The 15,742-nt window shown below is 40.6% G+C and overlaps 1 protein-coding gene across 1 annotated transcript in view; it reads right to left on the reverse strand.

The window, feature by feature from the left end:
- Positions 1 to 11,378: 11,378 nt before the first annotated feature.
- Positions 11,379 to 15,742, reverse strand: part of LOC141048088 (sodium- and chloride-dependent neutral and basic amino acid transporter B(0+)-like) — a 49,875-nt gene continuing 45,511 nt past the window's right edge. The window contains exon 14 of the mRNA XM_073543470.1: positions 11,379 to 13,868. Coding sequence (XP_073399571.1) covers positions 13,698 to 13,868 — 171 coding nt within the window. The 3' untranslated portion in view covers positions 11,379 to 13,697. The remainder of the gene's footprint in view (positions 13,869 to 15,742) is intronic.

Below are 15,742 nucleotides of genomic sequence, written 5' to 3' on the forward strand. Positions count from 1 at the left end.
TTTATTTATTTTGAAGTTTTACTAAGGGGAGGAGTGAGGAGGGAAATGTAAGGTTTTAGGAAAAGGGGGAGGGGGGTACAATTAGGAGAGGGGGAGGAAAGGGAAGGGAAATGGGGTGACAATAAAAACTAGAAAACTCCAAATATACATTTCCATAGCTTTGCATATGAAATGAATGCAGATGTAAACTGTATAAACTGTATCTAACTTAAGTTTATATAATAAAAAAACTGTAGGCGCTTAATGACCAGTATAGTTAATAAATAAATAAATAAAAAAGGATTGTGTGTTGACCAGATCTGTGGGAGCATTCCATCAGCCGTACCGTAGCGCAGGTGTCGTTTATTATTTGAACAATAAAGTATATCGTTGGTTTAAGCTGTAACAGGAATTGATTTCCATTTGTCCCATTTCGTTGATGTTGCCTATTTTTGACTTGCAGATAGCAATCTGCAGCATGTCAATTCTTTCAGCATTTTTGCTGCAGATATCACTCATACTAACAAGTGGGGAAAAATCTGCACCAAAATAGCATGAAAAAAAAAACACACACATAAAAACCTGCAAATTTCCAGCCAAGAGATGCAGGAATTTCTGCACCAAATACCAAACACCAAACACGTGTGCACATACCCAGAGCTGGAGATTGTGGAGTAAAGAGAGTGTGAGCTTTTCTTTCCTCATTATATTTATTTATGTATTTATTTATCTATTTTATAGAATAGTTGTGAGTTTAATTAAGACCCCAAAGTACCCCACAATGTTTTATCCATTTAGAAACTGCTGCAGCTTCTATTCCCTAAAATTTGCATTATATCTCATGTACACGACACACAAGACAATTTTCAGAAAAGTTACCTGAAAGTGCAGCTATATTCCAAATGGAAAGAGGAGAACACTCAATCAACAGTGTCTGCATTTGATGGTTCTCTCCCAGTGCACCGATCACACATGTATGGAGGTCTCTGGATGGGATCAATCCTTTGCTCTCACATGAAGTAAGCTTCCCCCAGAGGTGTCTGTCAGCCACTTACTCCCCTCTCTCCATTGAGAACTCCTATGTGTGCAGGGGTTGAGTCACAGCCGAGTGATTGGCCAAAAGGTGTGTAGCAAATTTAAAGAGGACCTGGTCAAAAGGGTCCAGTCTTTTGCTCTTTTCTTATTTCTGCTGCTCCACTGAATATTCAGTTTTTAAATCCACCATAGGGTTCCGGAGATATGAGTCTTTTTATTCAGTGGTATTTATTATGGTCTTTATCAAAGGGGCGTGGCTCACAGGATGATAATGTAGAGCAGCCTAAAGACACGCCCCAGAGAATCCTGTTAGCCACGCCCTTTTCGTAAAGACCATAAAAATAAGCACTAAATCAAAAGGTTCATATCTCTGGAAGAGAAGTATAAAAGATCAGATTAACATCTCCTTATCTGATCTATTGAAATACATTTAGGTACATAAAAAGAGAATAATTTATGGAGTTAATATGTTGCAATTTGTTTTATTAGCCCATTGTTTTTATCACATTTCTATTTTGGTGGGTAACTTTAAGAGACTGAATTTAAAGGGGTCTTTCATCCAAATAAAAATATAGCTAATGTGATATCGGTTTCGAGGTCGGGGATGATCTCTGCTTCTCCTGCTTGCTGGATTATCGCCTTACAATGCACACTGACAGTGCACTCTCTTACCAAGTCATCACTTCTCAATCAGAGCCGGCAAGGGAGCGTACTGTCACTGTGCATTAAAAAGAATATCGCACCGTGACAAGATTCTGCTGAGTATATATCGGAATTGATAACCGATGCATGCTCAGGTCAGCAGCGACCAGCCCAGTCCCTAATGAGGCTTTGTTTCTCATGATGCTTTGTTTCAGGCTGGGGACAAAAGCTGCGGCCACAGTGACAGCAGTTTCTGCCCCCTGATGACATCTCATGCACTGGGATTCTCAAACAAAGCATCATTGAAGAGGAAGTAGTTTTTAAAAAAAAATAAAGCAGGTAAATAGAATAGTGAGTGAATGGTAGGGGATTCTTAATTAATGTATATTAGAAAAGCAGTTAGATTATTACTTTAAATAGATAGCCATTTAGTGTTAGTTTTGGCCCACACCTTACTTACTTACTGCTCCAGTCATGTGTCAGAGCAGGGTGATAAAAAATACTTTTAATTAAAGATAAAATATTTTACCTACTGTATGTATAAAGGTTGGAGGAAGAATATGTTATTGTAAACTTTATGGTATTTGGGTATGAAAAAATGGATATTCCTACAGATTTTACAGCAAATGTTCCCTTCACAGTGAAGGAAACTACAACACTCCCCCATTCATTTGAAATATAATATATTATTTTTAGGTGGAAACTCCCCTTTAAGAAAAAGCAATTTTCCCAAAAAACACAGTCGTACATAAAAATGTGCATACTATACTTGGATAAATCACTTGACTATCTGATGCAATCTGGCCCATGATCATTTTTGTGCCTCATTACCTACATGGCAACTAGTAGATTTCAATAAGGACAAAAAAAATAATCTTATGTAAAAATAAAAAGTGTAAAAGGTGATTCCCAGTCTTGTTTTTTATTAATTAATCCTGTTAAATGAGTGAGTTAATACTGATAAATGTTGTTACAACACAATTTTAAATTGTTATTGTTATATTTATTATTAATTATTATTATTATTATTATTATTATTATTATTATGCTTATATAGTGCCATCATATTAAGAGTATATAACAAATTGTGGAATCTGGAACCACTTAATCTATACCAATGTGTTAATCATTCTTTTTTTTTTTTTAGAATAAATTAACTTTTATTGGCAATAAAAATACCGCTCTGAAAGCCAAAAATATCAAATCACATGAGAAATGCTACATTTAAGCAGTTTAGTAACTCACTTAACAATTTGTTATCTCTGATGTATATTGTCACTAAAAAAAAATCCTCAAATAAATAAATTTACCATAACTTTACCGGGTCTAAGTCAAAAGGTGCAAGATAAAGAAACATGAGGACACATCCGGGGAGACAGAAGAGGAGATTATAGATAAGCATTTTATATACATTATTTTACAAACTTGCAGCACAGATAAGTAAGTTATAAAACACTAGTGGGAAGATTACTGGAGTCCAATCAGATATGGCAGGAAAGAGAATCTTGAAAACAAGACCATGAGCAAATCATGATGAAATGAAGTCAAAGAATAAAGTTGCCTTGGGGTGCCGTCACACATGACGATTTACCAGCGATCCCGACAACGATATCAACGTGTCAGGATCGCTGGTAAGTCGCTATGTGATCGCTGGTGAGCTGTCAAACAGACATCTTCACCAGCGATTAGCACAGCGATGCCGAGCGCGCGGCATCGCTTTGTTCTGTTAGTTACCAGCGCGCTGATGCAGGGAGCTGGTAACTAACGTACACATCAGGTATCCAAGGGACGTGCGTCCCTTGGATACCCGGTGTGTACGTTAGTTACCAGGTACCTGCATCAGCGCGCTTGGTAACTAACTGAACGATCCTCCCACAATCCTCCGCGCACTGCAGAGGGCGTAACCAGAAGATCCCGGGGAAATTCAGAGGCCCGTTTGCGCCGCTGTGCCTGATACCATGGCAAATACCAGCACAACTGGGGCCCCCAGGGACCAGCCACGTGGCCCCGTGCAGGCGTCCATTTCCGGGGGTGGGGGTGTATAGCACAGGCTGGTGCTATACACCCGAGGGAGCAGAAGTCACAGCCTGCCCACCAGGCCTGCATCAGCGTGCTTGGTAACTAATGTACACATCGGGTATCCAAGGGATGCACGTCCCTTGGATACCCGATGTGTACATTAGTTACCAGCTGATCGCTGGGCTCCCGCCGGTCACATGCAGCGATGCGTGCTGGCCAGCGGGAGCCCAGCGACCAAAGAAATGTCCTGGGCTTTCCTGCAGCGATCAGCGATACCGGCAGGGGGGCTGGTTGCTGATCGCTGTCACACACAGCGATCTCGCTGGTGAGATCGCTGTTGTGTCACAAAACTGTGACTCAGCAGCGATCTCGCTAGCGAAATCGCTATGTGTGACTGGGCCTTTAGCCTTCTTTGTGTCTTCCCTTCTCATTATGGAGTTAATTTCTGCTATCCTGTGGGCTCTGAATGGGAAAGTTCCAATTTACAGTATGGGCTCTCGGTACAGTTATTAGGGAGGCAGAAAGGAAATGACGTAAAAATTGAATGTTTTGCTACTTGCAAGGGGTGAGGTATGACTGATAGTAAGGGCAGTAATGACTTTACAACATTTTCCCAAAGGGGTTTGATCATAGGGTATCCCCACCATATATGCACCATTGGGTCATTGCCCATCCAACATCAGATTGACCGATTTGGGAAAACAGAATGCAACCAGACTTGTGGCATCTGGTGAAGATTTTAAAGAAAAATTATTGTATTGTTGTTTTTGCATTAGTTAAAAGCTCTTCCCCAGTCTGTGGTCTGGTATTACTTCTCTGGTTCTCATTGCCATGAAGATGCATAAGAAGCTAGAGAGCTTGTGTAGCCACAGATTACAAGAACAATATGGTTGGAGAAAAAATCTGGGTATTTTTTTAAATAAAAAAGTTTATATAAATTTTGAATTCTCGTTAACCTTTGAAGACATCTTAGAATTCTTAGATGTATTTCCCGGCAGCGCTTCAGGGAATTCTGCTCAGGATTGAGCAAAACAATCTGCTAGGTACTTGGCTTTTAATGTAAAGAAAACAAACCTGCCTTGGACAGAAGGTCTTGGTTAACCTTTGTCCCCTTCCTGCCTATATTATGTAGTTACTGCAAACTCATATAGTAATAGAACACTTGCAAGTTCTGAATGTATTGGAGATACTTACCCCTGTCTCTGAGATGCTGACTGAAGCAAATAAGTGGTTAAACCAAGGGAGAGAGGTCCCTCTGTCACCAAATCAGTGTGAAGAGCCTGCTAGGTGCCTTTCAGTCTCCTTGGCATCCATGAGCCTAATAAAGGCCGAGGCAGACATCCTCAGCCTGCGCCCAAGAGGTAGAGTGGCCATTTACACCTCCAAAGCAAATGTAATTGTGCATTATGATGAGCTGTTGGACTGTAAGGTGCCCATATATGTTTCTTGCTCATGGGCCCTCTTTAGTTTGTGCCCTCCCCTGAAAATTGATATAGTGCAATTAGGATATTGAAGTATCGTAAAGTGCCAGGTTGTGTAATTTTTGTTTTGAAGTGGTTCTCCATTTTTAGTAAAAAAAATATTAATTTTTTTCTCTTTATGAAACAGCATCTATCTAGAAGAGGGTTGCATTGACAATCCAACACAATGGGCAGCACTTTGAACATATTTTATAAGTGGGCATAAACTTGTAAATAACTCATGAAAGAATAAAGTTACATTAAAACCAAGCACACCATGGTTTTTATTGTAAAATTCTCAATAAGTTTGATGTGTCACATGACCCTCTTCCCTCTGAAAAAAATAAAGTTGGATCCAAAATGGCCAACTTCAAAATGGCCACCATGGTCACCACCCATCTTGAAAAGTTTCCCCCTCCCATATACTAATGTGCCACAAACAGGATGTTGATGTCCCCAACCATTCCCATTTTATTTAGGTGTATCCATATAACTGGCTCACTCTGTACGTCCTTCTAAAGAACCTAATAACTGTAAAATACAATATTGTTATGCTCCAGGAAGACAGCCAGGCCTCTATTGAACCCCTCGACTGAGTTAGCCATCACCACCTCCTCAGGCAAGGAATTCCAAATCCTCACTGCCCTAACAGTACAGAATCCTGTTCTATGTTGGTGGAAAAACCTTCTTTCCTCCAGATACAGAGAATGCCCCCTTGTGACAATCACATTCCTTGGTAAAAACAGATCCTCTGAGAGTTATTTGTATTGTCCCCTTATATACTTATACATGGTTATTAGATCGCCCCTCAGTCGTCTTTTTTCTAGATGTAATAATCCTAATTTTGCTAATATCTCTTGGTATTGTAGTTCCCCTATCCCCTTTATTAATTTTGTCGCCCTCCTTTGTACTCGCTCTACTTCCATTATATCCTTCCTGAGCACCGGTGCCCAAAACTGTACACAGTACTCCATGTGTGGTCTAACCAGGGATTTGTACAGAGGCAGTATAATGCTCTCATCATGTGTATCCAGACCTCTTTTAATGCAACCCATGATCCTGTTTGCCTTGGCAGTCACTGCTTGGCACTGGCTGCTCCAGGTAAGTTTATCATTAACTAGGATCCCCAAGTCCTTCTCCATGTCAGATTTACCCAGTGGTTTCCCGTTCAGTGTGTAATGGTGATATTGATTCCTTCTTCCCATGTGTATAACCTTACATTTATCATTGCTAAACCGCATCTGCCAAAAATTCAAAAAAACACATTTGAGAGGTTAACTCACCAAAACCCTGACTAATGCACTAGCAAGATGCAGCCGAACTCCATTGATAAAGGCTGGGGCAGCAGCGGTGCAAAACCACTGATGAGAACAGCCAGTAACCCAATATGGTCTGGCTGCCTAGTGGGAAAAAAATGCACACAAATAGGGCTTGCATAGGACATAAGTCACACAGATAAGTGTAGTGCAAAGTGTCCAAACAGCCTATTAATGATGCCCATAGTATTAGCAGGCGGGCTGCTCAGCACTGTATATATGCATCACACAGAAAAAAACAAGCCAACATGAAGCGGTCTAGCTGCATCCTGCAAAAATGATAAAAAGTGCAAAAAGATAAAAAGATATGGGGTCTTAGTTACTATTTTGGCCAAAGTAGATTAGCTCACAACCCAACGTCAAGGGTCCCCAGATTTTGTGAGTCCCTAACACTAAATCTGAACAGCGCACATAAGGAAAAAATTCCCAAAAACCGCATCTGCCACCTTTCGGCCCAAGTTTCCAACATATCCACATCCATCTGTAGCAGAATACTATCTTCTCTTGGATTGACTGCTTTTGATAGTTTTATATCATCTGCAAATATCGATATTTTACTGTGTAAACCTTCTACCATATCGTTAATAAAAATGTTGAAGAGAATAGGTCCCAACACCGACCCCTGCTGTACCCCACTGGTCACAACGACCCAGTTTGAGAATATACCATTTATAACCACCCTCTGCTTTCTATCACTAAGCCTGTAACTTACCCATTTACACACATCTTCCCCCAGACCAAGCATTCTAATTTTGTGTACCAACCTCTGGTGTGGCATGGTATCAAACTCTACTACTACGTCCAATGACTCACCTTGGTCCAGCCTATAGCTTACCTCTTCATAAAAACTGATTAGATTGGTTTGACAAGAGCTATTCCTCATAAACCCATGCTGATACGGAGTTAAACAGGTATTCTCATTGCGATAATCCCTCAGAAACCCTTCAAATATTTTACCAACTACTGTATAGAGGTTAGACTATTCCAGGTTCACTTTTAGAGCCTTTTTTGAAAATTGGTACAACATTTGCTATGCGCTAGTCCTGTGGAACAGACCCCATCTCTATAGAGTCCCTAAATATAAGATATAATGGATTGTCTATTACATTAGTTCTCTTAGTACTCATGGGTGTATGCCATACAGACCTAGAGATTTATCTATTTTAATCTTATTTAGCCGGCTTAGCACCTCTTCTTGGGGTAGATTGGTGACCCTTAATATAGGGGTTTTTCTTGTCTCTCGGCATTTCACTTAGCATTTCATTTTCCACAATGGAGAAGGTGTTTAATATATTAGCTTTTTCCTCGTCATCTACAACCATTCTTTCCTCACGATTTTTTTAAGGGGCCTACACTTTTCACTTATGAATCTTTTACTATTGATATAGTTGAAGAACAGTTTGGGATTAGGTTTACTCTCCTTAGCAATGTGCTTCTCTTTTTCCTTTTATTTGGCAGCTTTAATTAGTTTTTTAGTATAAAGTATTTTTCTCCCTATAGTTTTTTATGGCTTCAACAGTGCCATCCTGCTTTAGTGGTTTAAATGCTTTCTTTTTACTGTTAATTGCCCCTCTTACTTCTTTGTTTAGTCACATGGGGTTTGTCTACTTCAGCGCAATTTTGGAACCAAAATGTTATTTTATTAGGAAGTTAAGGGTTAAAAGTTGACCAGCGATTTTTAATTTTTCCAACAAAATTTACAAAACCATTTGTTTTAGGGACCACATCACATTTGAAGCCACTTTGAGGGGTCTATATGGTTGAAAATGCTCAAAAGGGACACCATTCTAAAAACTCATGGTGCTCAAAACAACATTCAAGAAGTTTACTAACCCATCAGGTGATTTGCAGGCATTTTTAGAATGTGGAAAAAGAATGAACATTTAACTGTTTTTCATAAAAAAATTAATTCAGATCCAAATTTTTTTATTTTGATAAGGATAACAGGAAAAAATTGACCCCAAAATTTGTTGTGTAATTTCTCCTGAGCATACCGATACCTCATATGAGGAAGAAAACCTCTGTTTGGGCACATGGCAGAGCTCAGAAGGGAAGGAGCGCTATTTGACTGCAAAATTTGCTGTCAAATAGCAAATTGAAGGATGCCATGTCACGTTTGGAGAGCCTCTGATGTACCTAAACAGTGAAAATCCCCAATAAGTGACAACATTTTGGAAACTAGACCCCTTAAGGAATGTATTTAGGTATGTGGTGAGCACATTGAAACCCAAGATGCTTCACAGAAGTTTATTATGTTGAGCTGTGAAAATAATAAAATCACATCTTCCCCACAAAAATTTTATTTTAGCCACAAATTTTACATTTTCATAAGGTTAACAGGAGAAATTTCACCATACAATTTGTAGTGCAATTTCACCTGAGTACACCAATACCCCATATGAGGGAGAAAACTACTGTTTCGTTGTGGAAGGTAATTGTGTAGATAAGGAAGCTCACATGGCTGGGGTAGAGCCAGATGGCCCCACACTCCTGTATCCTGGTGCATATTAACCCCATCAGTCTTCTCTTTAGTTGTGGTGCTCAAACTGCTGCCGCCCCACTGGTTGTGGTGTGCAGCTCTGCATTTACCGTCAGAATGCTGGGTCAACGGAGTTGTGACACAGGACACAGCTGCATACTGTTAAGTTCTATTGCTGTGGGTAATGATGGATCACTTCCAACGATGTCATCAGGTATGGCGAAAAAAGTTAGCTAATATCAGCATAAAAAGCAAAAATATTGAAACAATTGCCACACATCTCAGTAGGAACACCTTCCTAAATCTTAAAAACATGTACAATTCTATGTTTGTAATTGATGAGAGACGGGTCCCTTTGCACTTTTGAACCAGGATACAGAGGTTGGGGGCCACTTGCCACCCCTTCGATGCTTTATGAATTGTCGGCTGGCGCTTCTTTTTTCTTGTTTATTTCAGTGATCATAGTCCAAAAGCACATGCTAGATATTAACAACCATAGTTCTTAACCTACATTGGAATTCTGCTAAGGATTGCCTTATTTAGACAACCCCATTAGAAGTGCCATACCATAAAATTTTGAAGAAATTGAAATTATATGTGGCATATCTCTGAGGAAAGGGTAAAAAGGTTCATGATACTAACAGAACGATGAATTTCTTGGAGAAAGGTGTTGTCCATCATCTCCACTGCCTGCTACTCTAGATAAAATAAAAAAGTTTTCATTGGTTTGTTCAGCTGTGGTTTAAGTTTGTAACCAACCTGTCCAGTTGGTATAAAGTTACTTATAGAGATGAGCGACTTTGCCTTTTTTAGGGTCGAGTCGGGTTTCATGAAACCCGACTTTCTCAAAAGTCGAATCGAACGAAATCGGTCGACTATAAGGAAAAGTCGGGAAAAGTCGTGAAACACGAAACCCAAAGCAAGTCAATGAGAAGAAAAGTCGGCAGTGAGTGGAGGACTGTAAACACACCTGGCATGAATTTTAACCCTAGAGGCGGCAAAATCTCTCTTTCTCTCTTCTCTCCCTTTCTCTCTCTCTCTGCCACTCCGACTCCCACTCCAGCTACGCTATGCTCCGCTTCACTCATTGGCTGAAAAAAGTCACGTGCAAGCATTCGTCAAAACCCGACTTTGGCGCTAGAGTTGAGCGAAACAGGTCGGTCAGATTCAAAAGTCACCGACTTTCGCCAAAGTCGGGTTTCATGAAACAAAACCCGACCACAGTGTGAAGTCGGCCATGCGATTGGCGACCCAAGCGCCAAAGTCGGGTTTCGCCGAATGCTTGCACATGACTTTTTTCAGCCAATGAGAGAAGCAGAGCGTAGGGTAGCGGGAGCGTAGCTGGAGTGGGAGTGGGAGAGAGAGAGGGAGAGGGAGAGGAAAAGAGAGAAGAGAGAGAGATTTCGCCACCTCAAGGGTTAAAATTCATGCCAGGTGTGTTTACAGTCCTCCACTCACTGCCGACTTTTCTCCCCATTGACTTGCATTGGGTTTCGTGTTTCACGACTTTTCCCAACTTTTCCCTATAGTTGGCCGATTTCGTTCGACTCGACTTTTGAGAAAGTCGGGCTTCATGAAACCCGACTCGACCCTAAAAAAGGCAAAGTCGCTCATCTCTAGTTATCACTTAAGGCACACAGGTAAAGCACCCCCCATTGGGCACATTGGACGATATCGACGGGTTTGGTCAACAGTCTAGTGTGTATCTATCCCCAACTCTCCCCTGACAGGGAGATAAGGATCCGGAATGCCAAATGTCGGCCAGGTTATCCTTTTTTTCTCCAAGAGATAAACATCTAAAGAAGCCTAGTAGCCTGTCTAATAGAGAACATAGGATAGTGCTCGTTAAAGCGAGCGCTTCTGTGTATGGGCGAGTTGGAAGGGATAGTTGCCGGCAAAATAATTGACATAATTTTGCTGACAACTATCTAAGGCGTATGAGGACATAAGAGAGAGCAAGGGTGGAAGGATGAAGATCTGCTATCAAGAAGGATCTAGCTATTTTACCCTTTATACTAAGTGATTTCAGACAGCAGAATTAAGGATCCTTGACAGATCTTAGCTACATAGGTTGAAAAAAGCCCTAGGTCCATCAAGTTAAACCTTTCTTTGCTACTACATATTTAGCACTAAATTATCTATAACCCACAATCTTCAAGACAATGATGGAGATTGTGTTGATGTGGTAGAAAGTATAAGTAGGTAACCATGAGGTTGGACCAACTCTAAATTTCAGAGTGAGTCTAGGAGTCCTTTTTCAAATGCTTTGCTGATTGCTGCAACTTATTGTAAGAGATCTTCTAATATCCAAGAATGCTCCATGGGTTGACACATAGAAAAGGAAGATTTGAAAGCTAAAAGTTGAAGGAACACTGTTCTTGGTGGGGTTCTCATCCCATAAGATGCTTTGTGGGTTTCTACACCTTTTCTTTTCATTCATAGTCATAATTTAGCAGACATCAGGTTTTAATAAATTGCTACTATTGAGAATTAAAATAATTTCAATTGTATTGCCCAAATTACAAAATCCATACAGCAAGAGGCAAATATTACTCAACTAATAAGACTGAGGTATTCTCTTCATAAAGTCACTTATATAAAATACAGAAATGTAAACATATGATACATAATTTGTGACTACGCTATATACAAAATATTATCTTACAGTACAATATTCTTTGAACACTGCGTCTCCAGCGTCCCTGAGACTGCAAGTGCCAAAAGCTCCCAACAGCCATCGGTCAGCTGAGACTGATGAACCCTGTAGTTCTGGCATGAATAGATTCATGTATGAGCTAACCGGAAATAAAACACTTTACAATTTGTTGCAGAAACATATTCTAATTTTTAGATTATGGATACACATCAAAAATTCTGCAGTAATTTGTAGAACTGGGTAGGTCAAAGATGTAACATGACTTAAGGTCAGTCAAGTTTGTCAACTATAGTGGAATTATACTATGCTAAGGTATTGTTGCCCGATTCAGGGCATTAAAGCTGCGGTATGAGGAATTCTGGGTAATAATTTATCAAATAGGCATATCCTAAGACTGTAATGGAGCTCTAGCTACCAACTCAAAGGGTGATAGAGATCTACACAAGGGTTTATCCATCAGATTTATTTTAGCTGTAACAGTGTCCATTGAAGTTTAAAGAAAATCTATTTTTTTATTGTATCATTGGTGTGGAGTTACTCAATTGGTGTAATGTAACTGCACAGTGATCCATATATTCACATGAAACACTCCTATAGGTTTACTAGGGATTAATAGGTAGCACCAAAGTGATTATACAATGTTGTAAATAAGGAAAGAACTCTTCTCTTCTCCAGATAGAGGAACAGTCCCATTTTTCTAAGATGTAGATGGCGGTTTACTTTACAGATAACTAGGAGCCTCGCTTTGACCGCACATGGATGCGGGGAGCCTCTCTGTGACCACATATGAATACAAGTACCATCTCTATCCCTACAAATATGAGCCAGGAGAAACACAATTACTACACATGAATGCTAGGAACCCAACTCTGGCTCCACATCGGTACCAAGGACCACTCTATGACCGTAAATGAATGCCAAGATGACAAAAACCTCTCTATTACTGCACTAGAGCCAGGAACCTCTCTCTGACTAAACTCAAGTGCCTGGAATTACTCTACGGCTATAAACAAATGAAAGAAACATTTTTCTGACTACATCTGAATGCCAGTGAGCGACAGGATGCCAGAAATGTCTACACGAGGCCCGAGATGCTAGAACCTTCTCTCTATCTACACACTAGTGCCATAAACCTCTCTCTGACTGCACAAGTATCCAAGAGCCCCCTTATGACTGCAAATTAATGCAAGAATGCCAGAAACCTCTCTCTGACTATACTTCAGAGGCAGGAACCTCTCTCTGACTACACATGAGTACCAAAACCCACTCTATGACCACAAATGAATGCCAGGACCTCTCTCTGACCACACATGAATTGCAGGAACCTCACTTGAGTGCCAGGAACTCCTATATGACTAGAAATAAATGCCAGAAACCTCTCTCTGACTAAACACGAGTGGAAAGAAACTCTCTGAGTACACTTGAGTGTCAGGAACCCCTATATAGCTACAAATGAATGCCAGAAACCAATCTCTGACTACACTTAAGTGCTAGGAATACCTGTATGACTACAAATTAATATCAGAAACCTGACTGCAAAAGTGTGACATGAACTTCTCTAAAATAATATGCAAATTAGCTCTCTTCCACAAAGAAGAATCGTAGCTTATGTTAAACATAAATGCAAAAAACTTTTACAGCCTTATAAATACTTGGTAGTGACCTACAGGTGAGAAGTCAGGGGTTTAAATGTCATCTATGTCCTCTGGTCTTGATCTTTATCAGCAATAACTTAGTTTCTAATTAATCTGCTGTTCTGTAACAAGTTGTCAGAAATGCACCGCTGCCTCCTTGTTATCCCCGAAGATGTGTTATCTTAGATACTTCTCCTTGTGGATGTCTTTCTGGAAATTACATCATTTTGAGAGTGTTGGGAATGTTAGGTCGCAGCAGAAAAAGTTTATGAATCGCTGTTGTTGGAAAATTTTACATAGTGAAGATACCAAAGTATAATCTAAGTAGGGTAGTGTATTGTAGAAAATGTCAATGGAAATGTGTTGCATGTATCTGTCTATAAATGATTACGATCATTATTTATGTATATAAAAACTCTAGATGTCCATTAGTCCATTGTGCACTTAATACTTTGGTTTTGGAATGTTCCTTTTTTTCTAAGAAAATGCTTTGTTGTCATAGCCTCCCAGGCTTCCTTCAATTGTGTGAATCTCTAGACCATTGGAAACTTTTGTTGGGACATCACCGGTATTTTTGTATTTTCCAAAACGATGCTTTTCCAAAGCAGGACCCCAGTCTGAAGTTGGGGAGCAAATTCTTCGAAAACGCTGTTGAGAAATTAAGACAATACTTGATGATGCAGCACATGACTTACACATATTGTAACAAAAGGCTGATAGCGCTATCCAGATACTAGAACAATCCTAAAAAGGAGTATCATTGAAATCTTTATGGAATAAAAGGAAATCAAAATATAAAGCATTTCTCAAATTTATATAATTTGCAAATCAGGAAAACAAGTCATAATTTAGTGATTATAGCATGAATCAGAGCCTTGCTGCATGACTGAAGCTAGGTATAGTTTGCTTTGAAAAAACAATGCAGTGCATAGTTTGAAAAGCAGACCTGAATTGATGGGGATGGCTTCTCCCTGTCCTGCTTCAGTTGATTGTCAGATCTCTCCCATTTATGTACCTAATATCAGTCAACTGGAGTGGGGTAAGGAGAAGCCAACCATGCACTGCACTGGACTAGTCAGGCCTTTCCCTATAGATAATCCCCACAGATGGCTTTTCAAATTATATTGCCAGACTCTGATTCATGCGGCCCATGGTTCAGGCAGCATACATCAGAGTAGATATGACTCCTAATAGATGTGTCTTAAAGTCTAAGGGTGCTTTCACAATGGGCTTTCTACTATATTTTTCCTACCAAGCCTTGGTATCTTCTTCAAGTAGGTGTTTACACCCTAAAATAATGCACAGCAGAGCACACGTTGACTTCGTTTGCACCATTTTAGTCAATGATCCTGTTGCTTGCCACATACACCCGAGTTGCATTTTGCTAGGGTTTGGATATAAGCCTCGGTGGGCCAATGAACACTGTGAAGAATGTAGAGTGAAAGTGACCTAAAGGGGCTTGCTGTGTACACAAGTTGTTACAATGAGTTGCCCATCCCAGAATTTTTCTTTACGTGTCTAAGATTAAAGATGATCAAATTGATCTGATGCAAATTGACTTTGAGTTGAAATTCACAAAATCATGGAGATGTAATAAGCAGTAACACAAATGCAGTAACACAAATGCTGCAGAGCAGGGATTAACTATATTTAATTATCAAACAGCAATAAACTCCTCGTAGAGAGATAGCGGAAAAGATGTACTAAAGGGGTACTAAAATTAAACTGAATAATGGTTGTTAAACTAGACAGTCTTTTGATAACAGCTCACTTATCGTGGCTCTGCAGCCCGACACTCTCTGAAGGTCCCGTGGGAAGTAGAATGTCGAAGGCGGTCGGTGCAGCGTCTTCAGGCATCCCTGCCCAACACACGTTCCTGCTTCTGGCGGCAGCATGTGGCCTACAGTTTTACCAGCTTAACTCCTAGTCCATGTAACTGCAGAGCGATATGATCAAGCTCTCCGCAAGGTTCCACGTGGTGCGTGTCTTTGAGCAGCTGCTTCACCCGAATGGCTGCGCTGCAAGGCTCTGCCCGGCGTGCTCCTCATTGGATGTCAGCTGATACCCGGACATCCATAATGCGATGCTCTGTCCGACGCACGTTCCCCTACGCACCCATCAGTATGGGTGTGTGTGTCTCACATTGCCATCCTGTCTCTGCACACTGCGGCCTATCGCTCTCCTCACTGCAGCTGTGATCCGCACCTGCTCAGTGTTCTGGCAGGAAGCCCCTCTCTGTTCCAGCACAGCCCCTTTTTGCTTACTGTCCTTGGCCATGCCCCTTCACCCAGGCTACCGGCTCGCTCCAGTTGCAATCGCATTCCCTCCAGCAACAGGAGGTGCAGCCCCAGCAGTTCCAGACCCAGCACTTCAGCAGCCCTGGCTGCCTGGTCCTCCCTTCTATACCCCGCCTTCCTTTAGCTCGCCATTCCACGGGTGAGAGCTCTTTCACTACTCATTCACAATTCTTGACTTCTTGGATAATTCTCTGCCAAATATACTGATCTTGCTTGTAGCGAGCA

The sequence above is a fragment of the Dendrobates tinctorius genome, unplaced genomic scaffold, assembly GCF_039654945.1.
Source record: "Dendrobates tinctorius isolate UK_male_01 unplaced genomic scaffold, ASM3965494v1 ptg000133l, whole genome shotgun sequence".
NCBI classification, from domain to species: Eukaryota; Metazoa; Chordata; class Amphibia; order Anura; family Dendrobatidae; genus Dendrobates; species Dendrobates tinctorius.